At 40.1% G+C, this 9,514-nt stretch overlaps 1 protein-coding gene across 4 annotated transcripts in view; it reads left to right on the top strand.

Moving 5' to 3' along the window:
• The first annotated feature begins 1,323 nt into the window (after window positions 1–1,323).
• LOC103189192 (pre-B-cell leukemia transcription factor 3) overlaps window positions 1,324–9,514 on the top strand; it is a 112,208-nt gene continuing 104,017 nt past the window's right edge. For 3 of the 4 annotated variants that reach the window (XM_007909514.2, XM_007909513.2, XM_042337473.1), the window contains exons 1-3: window positions 1,324–1,707; window positions 2,840–3,072; window positions 3,251–3,324. In XM_007909514.2, coding sequence (XP_007907705.1) covers window positions 2,873–3,072; window positions 3,251–3,324 — 274 coding nt within the window. In that variant the 5' untranslated portion in view covers window positions 1,324–1,707; window positions 2,840–2,872. Of the gene's footprint in view, window positions 1,708–2,839; window positions 3,073–3,250; window positions 3,325–9,514 lie in introns of those variants that run through there. The other variant, XM_042337474.1, reaches the window with a different exon arrangement.

The following is a 9,514-nucleotide window of genomic DNA, read 5'->3' as shown; positions in this document are numbered from 1 at the left end:
GTCATATAAAAAAAAAGTTACTTCCTCCCCCTCCCCCCCAAAAAAAATGTTGCTTTGCAATCACATAGCTGTAAATCCACAACCACTACATTTACAGTGGAGATTTAAAAAAATGCTCATAATCAGCAGAAAACAGCTGGAAAGCACTGTCTCGACCAATTATAAAGCGCAGGAGCAGAAATCAGCACAGCAATAAATAACTGCATATTTTAATTACTATTGAAATGTATTAAAATAAGGAATACCTGGCAGATACATCAACAGGCAGAGTCCTGATACTGTAGGAAATTCTCCCAAAACTTGGTGGTAGGATTTTTAGCTGCAATTCTGGAGTGAAGTACATTCGTAAAGAAATACTCCAAAAGAGACTAAGAGATGTGGTGCTAAAGGAGACACAAAGAGTTGGGGATTGTGCTACAACCCTCCGCTGTGCTTCTTCTCTTTTTTTTTTTGGAGGGGGGGGGGGGGGGTTGAAAATCAATGGAAAATACTGGTTTAAAAAAAAATAGCACATTTTCGCGCTCCGTTTATTTTTTTTAAAAAAAAAGCAGAAACCCCTCGCGGTGGCGACAATAAATTGCGCCACTGAACGCACGAAATTCCTCAACAATGAATGCCCTCTCTCTCCCATCCAATATGTATAGGAGTTCACAGCTCCGAATAACTTTTACACAGGATTTGCAAAAGCCTTTCTGTGCCACTTTTCTCCCTCTCTCTCTCTCTCTGTTTGACCTCGCGAAATGCAATCAGACAATGCAACATGTGTTTCAATTATATATATATATATATGTGTATATAATGTAAACATGTGCAAAAAACCCCACAATGTCGGTGTGTAGACACTGTATCCACGGCATGTCCTTGCACTGCGCTGCACTGTGGTGTCAGGCTCACAGCTGAGGGTTTGGCCGCCGCGCGCGCGCGCGCGCGCTCCCGGGCTCCCTGTCTGCTGCCATGGCAACCGCCGCGTGCGGAAGGACCAGTCACCGGCGGAGCCGCCGCCGCTGAACTTGACGCTTGACAGTAAGCCCCGCCTTTACCGTCCTGTCATTGGTCAGAACCGGATGGGCGGGATAGCTTCGCGCACGATTGGACAGCTTGGTTGTCCGTCAACGCTGCCCGGCGTCGGCGTCGGCGGGGTGGGTAGGGGGAGTGTGGGTGGGGCTTGGGCCACGAGACGTCACTGAACTTGACTCTCGGCGATGTCCCGCCCCCGCCTCCCTGCGATTGGCGAGAGCCGGCGTGCAGGCCGGCCTGCGATTGGACAGGGATGGTTGTCTATCATTACCTCCCTTTCCCGGGGGGTGGGGAGTATGTGTGTGCGTTGATTGACAGGAGGGGGAATGGAGCGCGAGGGGAGGGGGAGCGCGAGCTGAAGGCGTCCGTCACCAAGTTAGAGCGACGCCGAGAGAGAGGGAGAGAGAGAGAGAGAGAAGCGTGGATTAAAGAGCGGGAGAGACACACAGAGAGAGAGACACTAAGGAGATTCATATTCGCTTCAAGAATTAAACAGAGAAAGAAAGAGAGAGAGAGAGAGACTGAGGAGATCAGAGAAAGAGAGAGAAAAAAAGAAAAAGAGAGAGAGACTGAGGTTGAGGAGATTCACATTCGCTTCAAGAATTTAAGAGAAAATATCAAACACTCTCTGAGGAGAAAGGCTGTGTCTGTCTGTCTGTCTGTCTGTGGAGGTCGCTTTTTTTTAAGAGTGTGAGTGTGTGAGAGAGGAGAGAAAAAGAGTGTGTGAGAGAGAGAGAGAGAGAGAGAAGGGGTGGCAAGAGAAACTGGTAAATAAATGTTTTATAAATAAAAGAGAGGGAGAGGGGGGGCGGTTGACAGCCGTCGGTTGGAGAATAAATAAGAGAGAGGAGGAGGAGGAGGAGGTGAGGGAATATCAAACACACCGGGAGGCTGAGGAGCGGTGTGTTTTATTGTTGTTGTTGTTGTTGTGAGGGAGGGAGGGAGGGGAGGGGTGAGATGGGGAGGGGGAGGGGGAGAGACCGGTGAGAGCGGCGGTTGGCGGTGGTGGGTTTCGCGCGCCCAACCGCGATCGCGACTAACTGCCAAGAGTGCGAGCGAGTCAAGTGAGTGAAGTGAGTGAGTGTGAGAGTGTGAGCGGGCGCCGTGGTCACGGGCCGCCCCGCGGGCGGGGGAGGGGAGTCAGTGAGGGAGGGAGGGAGGGAGGGGGGGAGTGAGGAGGGCGGCGCTTGCACTGATTCCTCTCTCTCTCTCTCTCTCTCCCTTTAAACTCTGACACGTCTGCAGTGAGTGAGTGAGTGGCATTGGCAGCCTGTCAATCGCTCTATAGCAAAGCGGCCATCAAAAAAAAATCCTCCAGAAAAGAGTTGGCTCGTAAATTGATCCGGTTTCCACTGCTGGGGCAGTGCAAATATTTTTTTATATATATATATACATACATATGATCTCTCTCGCTCGCTCTCTTTTTTTTATTATTCCCCTCCTGTGTTTTGGAGAGGCAGCTACTTTTACTTGATCTTATTCTAGATTTTTTTTTAAAAAAATTGCATTTTCTTTTTCAAAAGAAATATATACGGTATATACAAATATTTTCTTCTCCTCCTCTCCTCTCCTCTCCCCCCCCCACCCCACCCCCCACCCCCCCCCCCCCCTACCACCCACCCCTTCTCTCCAACATTTTACTACTCGATTTTTTTTCCCCAAAAAAAGGAAGATTGTAGACAAGTTTGAAAAAGGAATTTGAAAGCAGTCAAAAGCCAGAAACTCGTCCCCCCCCCAACACCACCACCACCACCCAACACGGTCTTCGGCTCCAGTGGTACCTGTTCCAATTCTTTTTTTTTCTTTTTTTTTTAAAAAAAAGATTATTTCTTCTCTTGTGGTGCTGCGGCAGAGTATGGACGATCAATCCAGGATGATGCAGACTCATCCCGGTGTAAGCTTGGCTGGACACTCGGTGCAGGGGGGCATGGGTTTGCCTCCACATGTGCAAGGACATGAAGGTGCAGACGGCGACGGGAGGAAACAAGACATCGGGGATATCCTTCATCAGATCATGACCATCACCGATCAGAGTCTGGATGAAGCACAAGCAAAGTTGGTTGCCTGCAAAAACAATTTTCGAGAAAATTATCGCGCGCGCGTGTGTGTGTGTGTGTGTGTGTGCGCGTTGGTGTCTTGATTTTGATGTCTTTTTAGCGCTCAAATTCGCCGCCATATTTTTGACTTTGAGCGCTAATAAATCTTGTTAATCAACTTATATTTTGTATTGCAGAAAACACGCGTTGAATTGCCACAGAATGAAGCCGGCCTTGTTCAGCGTCCTGTGCGAAATAAAAGAAAAAACAGGTACAGCTCCCGGTTACATGTTAACACACAGATCGCCTCACTGATACTTGTAGTCGCTGAACTCCAGCGGCATGTGCACCGCCATCTTGATTTCTATTTCTCTCCTATTTCATTTTGTACACTGTAATAATGCTTCACTAAATTTAACAATTCATAACAGTGATGCTAAATGAAATGTACATTAAAATGCTCGTATATCACCCATAACATAATCGCCTCTGGCATCTATAATGGAGCCAGCCGCCTTCGGCGCACTTTGCTGTATGCGGAGTAGAAAAGTAGCAGCGTGTATGTTAGATGTTACATCGCAAACTACGGTCGGACTTTTGGTTATAAAAAGTGACAATCATATCGATATCTCAGGCAGAGTGACCTTAGATACCAAGAAGGAAATGCACCAGTTCTGATGTTTTGTTAGTAATTGGAATGATTGCATTCGGTGGCAGATGCCGATGACAGACAGACAGCCTCGGCAGTCTCTCTCGTGTTGTGCGAAATGCAGTATTATTGTACAAATGCAAAGACAATTGATGGAAGTAATCTATTACGATTTTTATGCCGCATTGTATTTATAAAAATATCGAAAGTGTGCGACGGTGGACTTTGCTTTGTTTTCCCTCACGAGTAGCCGGTTTCCGAGTGTTTGTTTACAGTAAGAACCAAATCTTAACACCAATAGATAGGAATTACTTGCAATAGATTATTTGCCTAATATAAAGATCTGAAATTGCGTTTAGTGCCAATAATGTTTCAACAACTTTTACTTTCGTACTGTTCATGTAAAGTACCATAATATATAATACATCTAATGCGTCTTAACTTAGAAAACGTAGAATAGCATTCAACTCTGAGACCAGTTATTAGGTTAGAAGTTTTTATTTATGTTATCTCTTAATGTCCAGTTTAGTCTAGAACCATCTTATAAAATGATGACAGAACGGAGTGCCTCAGTGATTTTGTTCCGCATAAGTGATAATTTCCCCTGAATGTTTTCATCAAGGTTCAAAAACCGTTTTTGTTTCCTTTTGAGTGAGCACACGGTAAAGGTTCGGTGACATTTTCGCTGCTTGAAACGGTTCATTGTAGAGGCGTCGCTCGGATAAAACTGTGCACAAAGGGTTTAAACCGGAAGGTTTAGTCCGTACAACAAAGAAAAGTCTAAAGTGAAAGAGCGGAGCTGTACAGGCGAAAAAAAGACTATTTAAAGTTTGTATCTATCTTTTAGATGGAGGGACAATGAAGGGACAGCTTTTTTGTGTGTGTGGCGTTTTACGGGTGAAGACGTGAGAAGCTTTGAGATTTGGTTTAGGTTTGTTTGAATGTTATTTTTTATTTTCTTCCACCAGTGTTGATTCTAACCGATATTGCACATCTGGGAAATCTGGGGAACATAATTCAGGGATATGCGTGATGTGAGTGTACATAGGCAAAACATACACAGGTACAATATTGCCGTTGGTGAAATTAAACACAGTGCAGACACGCACTATAATTGTCCACTTATATACAATTGCTACTTTTCATCAAATACATGATTGTAATAACGCTGAAGGGGATATATGACGTTAGGTTATGAGAGAAAATATCGCTAAAGTATTTTGAGGTTCGGTGTTTGACGGTATTTGTCTGTTGGCAAATCATAGAAAATGACAAATATTTCTTTCACGTGTACAGTTTGTCCCTTCTCCGAGCCATGACATTTTCTGACCCACTCAGAACAAGTTTATACATAGTATTTTTTTCCCCTGAAGAAGGGAGATATGTTTTGTTTGCATTTGAATTTATAAAAGATGTATACGTCCCCGCTTTTGTGCAAACACTTTTCCAACAAACGAAAAGAAAGTTATTCGGAAAGCGAAAATGCCTTGCCGTTTAAAAGATTCGCTTAAGAAGTTGCAACTACAGTGAAACCCACCAATACAGCTCTTTTAGTTTAGCAAAGAAATGTTTTTTTTTAAAAAAAGAACAAGCCGCTAGACCAAGCTGTTCCGATTGTGTGTTAAGTAAAACTTAACGGGCATTTATTGTGCGAAAAGATGGGGATTATAACATCATTTTTTGACAGGTAGTCGGTCTGATGATCAGAAATATTTTAAACCGTGTATCAAGTAGCAATTTATTGAAGCGCTTCGGGAGAATATTGTACTTTCTAGAGCCTTGCTTTTAACTTAGAGGTAACGATGCTGAGGATTTCAGTTTTGTGGTCGGGTATGGTAGGAACTGTACACCAATTTGAATCGTTTCACGTGTATTTGTAAAGGAAGAGTGTATTCACACATATATTTCTGATATAAAATGATGAATGAAATGTAACATTTCTTTTTTTAAGTAAATAATTATTGGGTAAAAGGGTTGTGGATAACGATGTGAAACACCGAAAATTCAGTACTTGTCTCCATTATTTTTCTTTAATTAACGTAGCTTGGTGTTCCTCTAGATGGTTTAATTATGTACCAATATTTCTAGCTGGATTTGGCAGCTGCACCATTAGGTTTATTTGCTTTGTAAAATATCCACATATACTGCTAGGGCTATAGACACACTTAGGTTGACTTTAAATGTTAAGTTATTGGATTTATGGGGAAAGGATTGGGTTTTCATATACTATCACTTTATTGCTACTATTATGATATCTTGTGTACATATAAGATCTATTCAAAAAGGAAAACATCTCGACTTCTCCAAAAAAACCCACACAATGTTATGCATTCCTTCACTAGACCACAAGGTAGCAGGCTTTTTCATACAGACAGTAACCCCCCGCGCCCCCCCCCCCTGTTTTTTAAATTGTTTTATAGGTCAAATTTTCATTATTGATTAACATCTTAACCAACTGGTCAAGGCTATCAAAGCCCAGGTTCCGTTAGAAGAAAACTAGATAGATTAGTGTTACACAGAAGTAACACTCATTGCCTTTTTCGTACAGCTTAGATTGCGTTGAACATTTTGTTTCAAATGTTCATTTTATGAAGTTTGGATTTGAAATTAAGGTTATTGTTAAACGTTTGCCTGCTTCTCAGGAATGGGCATAACAATCTTTTTTAAAGTGCTACAAAAGTTTTGATTGCAACAAGATGATAGTAGGGTCCAACTTGAATCTTTCCCATAAGATCTATGACAAGTAATCCTCTTCTCTGCAGATACAAACCTCTGTTTAGTTGAGTTGACAGTTTTGATTATTTTAGGATTTCTTTTGGCATCACCACACCCCATCAGATTGGGTTACCATTCTGGTAATTACCATTCTGGTATCCTGTATTGGCCATACTAACGATGGACGTGTATTCCACTGAAGCACTTTACGGGTATGTTAGGCTCCATCAGTGTCAACACCACCGATACAGAGAGATTAGTGTCTTTGTAGAATCCATGCAACGTTGTACTTCTAATGGCCCCTATAGGAGCTGTTGAAATGTACTTTAGGAAACCAGAGCTGTGAGTAATAGCAGTTTCGTATATTTCTTACTTTATGCTTTATTTCAAATGAAAACATTGTGAATCTTTCACTTGTCGAGGTTGTTTTAGTGCCAAATATTTTCAGTGCTCTTATTTACTGTAATCAAAACATTTTAGACCCATTAGTAAATTTGTCATTGTTCGGCTTGCTGTCAATTCTGTAGAATTTGGAAAAACACTTTAATATTTTTGCTTGGTTTCACCTGGAAGCTAGGTGCCTTCTCAAACTCACACTCTCAGCTTAATGTAAAGCTAGTTGAAAGATGGTGTTTTTTGTTTCCCCTCTTAAATTGTATTAAACTAAACTGATTGTTTTCTTCAGCAACCAACCTGGATTAATTTCTGTGTTTTCAAACATAAAATGGTTCCAGCTAATTTGAATTGCTGTAATATTGGTTGCTTTCCTATTAAAGGTAAAAATATTGGATTGCCACCCCTTAAAAAATATAGACAGCTGTCAAATAAACTTGAAGATAGACTGCCACCTTGACTGAAAAAGTAAATGACATTCATTTATTTGCTGGAGCTGTATAATAGTGTACGAGATGGTTCACCAGATTTGTAGCCATTGTGAGGCTTATAAGCGGAACAGACTTGGGGAAGATCATAAAACTTAATGAACTCCTAGGCTGCAGGAGGTGTCCGCAGGGGGAGTAAAAGGGCTGCTTGGTTGGTTTGCTGGTTGTTGAATTCTTTATGCCTAAAGAGAGATAAAGTAAATGATCACTATTGTGTCTCTGCTTGTTATTTTGTGGCCCTCTTGTCAGTTTCCAGTGTTCGGAGGTAAAATGTAAGCTTCAATATGATTGTGGGGTTCTGTGTCTGTTCCTGCACTTCAGTTATAAATACAATTAGATCTGGTGTTCAATACAAATGCAGTAAAGTGAGGAAATTATTCTTTCCTTAGTGTGTATTTTTTGTTCTTGATAAAGAGGGTGCTGTTGCTTATGTGAATAGTGCACATTGTAAATAAATGGGGTGGTCTTTTGAATTAAACCTTTATATTTTCCTCAGGGTGGGGTTTTGTGGATTGAATTGTAATTCATTCAGAACTCTCAAATTCAAAAGTTTGTTTTAACTATTTATTTCTTCACATTTTGATTGACTAACTGTAAGAACTGGTGAAAAGAAAATGAAGAAGCTGTAGCGTTAAATAATCATTTAAAGGTTATGTCATTACAGATTAAATTGATTACTCTGAATAATCAATAGGCTATTCAATGACATTAACAATGAAAAATATAGTTCATTGATACACAGCCTCACTTCTTTCATATAATTGACGGCAAAATCCAAAATAACCTTTTTTCTACAAATTTAATATTAAACTATTATACAGTAACTTTTATTTTCAAACATAATAGGATCAATCATATATGTGGTAGGTCAGTATATGTAGTGTTGCTTTTAACCAGATTCCTGTGCAATAACGATGTCTGTATCTGAATTTAATAAATTAAGACAATTAAGACTTGGGAAAAGATCTGTTATAGCAAAAACTTGCTTGTGTCTAAATTAATTTCTATGGATTTAATTTATATTCACATAGAGCCATGTGGTAGTTGTGTTGATACTAAAATTGTGGCGTGAACAGAATGTTTAAACACAATATGTGTACTTTACTCAACCAGTTTTTTGTGATTGTAAAGGGATGTATTTGGGTTCCTCTCCCATTTAATGCTGTGAAGTTACCTATTGGGAAGAATATTGTGTTTTTTGTCTCAGTAGCCTTTTATGTCATCATCTTATCAAGGTGATCAGCATGGTTGAAATAACTTACCTCTGCCAAAATCTACTTTTGTGTATTAGATGCTGAACTCTCGGGAAGCTGGCTCTTGTTCTATAAACCATTCATGTCTTTAAGTAGGAATTTGGTAAATAATTTATGTCAATATTTAATATAAATGTTTAACTTTCTGTCAGAGTTCACTTTGATTGCTTTACCACCTTTGATTGTTCATTCAAGATAGTTGATGGATTAATCCAACATGCTCGGTGCTATGGCCATTTCTTTAAAATAGATGGAATGGTTTTATTGAGGTTGACATTTTATGTTTACATCATAAATGAACCCAATGGGTGTGTATAAAACTTGGATGTTTAAGACAACCATAATGTTTAAATTTTGTACTCACTCATTGCTTGTTGTTGAAATTTGTAGAAAACAGAAAAATTGTCAGTAAATAGATAACATACACATGCAGATTATACAATGAAAAAAGATTTGGAGCTGGATGTGTGCCTTGGTTGGAATTTGTCAAAACCTTTAATACAATAATATTCAATTATTGAATAGTGATTTTTGTAGATCAAAAAATATAATAGGCTGATGGTTTTACTGTGCCAATTAATCGGTTGTAATTGATGAATTACTTACCGCTTGATTAATCGCAGAGGCATTGAGCCTACCTAGTCAGTCTGGATATTCCACAGTACTTTGTGCCAATGGTTTCGTTTTTGATGTAAATGTTTTCTTTGGGGTGATGATGTGAAGTTTTCTGCTTTCATTGCGTTACGTGTTGTCCGCACTGTGAGACCTACACTTCCTTTAGGGAGATTGCCACTTTTATTTTTTTTGATTGCTATCAGTGGAAGTGATTTTGTGGCCTTGAATGTCCAAATCAATTAAGCATAATCTAATAAATAAATGCCATTACATTTTTCACTGGCAGTGATTTTATTTTTGCCAGTCTTGATAAAGTGTGCACTTGAATTGTAGACTGGGTTTCTGTAG

This window comes from Callorhinchus milii, unplaced genomic scaffold, assembly GCF_018977255.1.
Source record: "Callorhinchus milii isolate IMCB2004 unplaced genomic scaffold, IMCB_Cmil_1.0 Scaffold8, whole genome shotgun sequence".
Classification (NCBI taxonomy): domain Eukaryota; kingdom Metazoa; phylum Chordata; class Chondrichthyes; order Chimaeriformes; family Callorhinchidae; genus Callorhinchus; species Callorhinchus milii.
The sequence above is the reverse complement of the archived record's forward strand: the minus strand, read 5'-3'. Positions and strand labels throughout refer to the sequence as shown.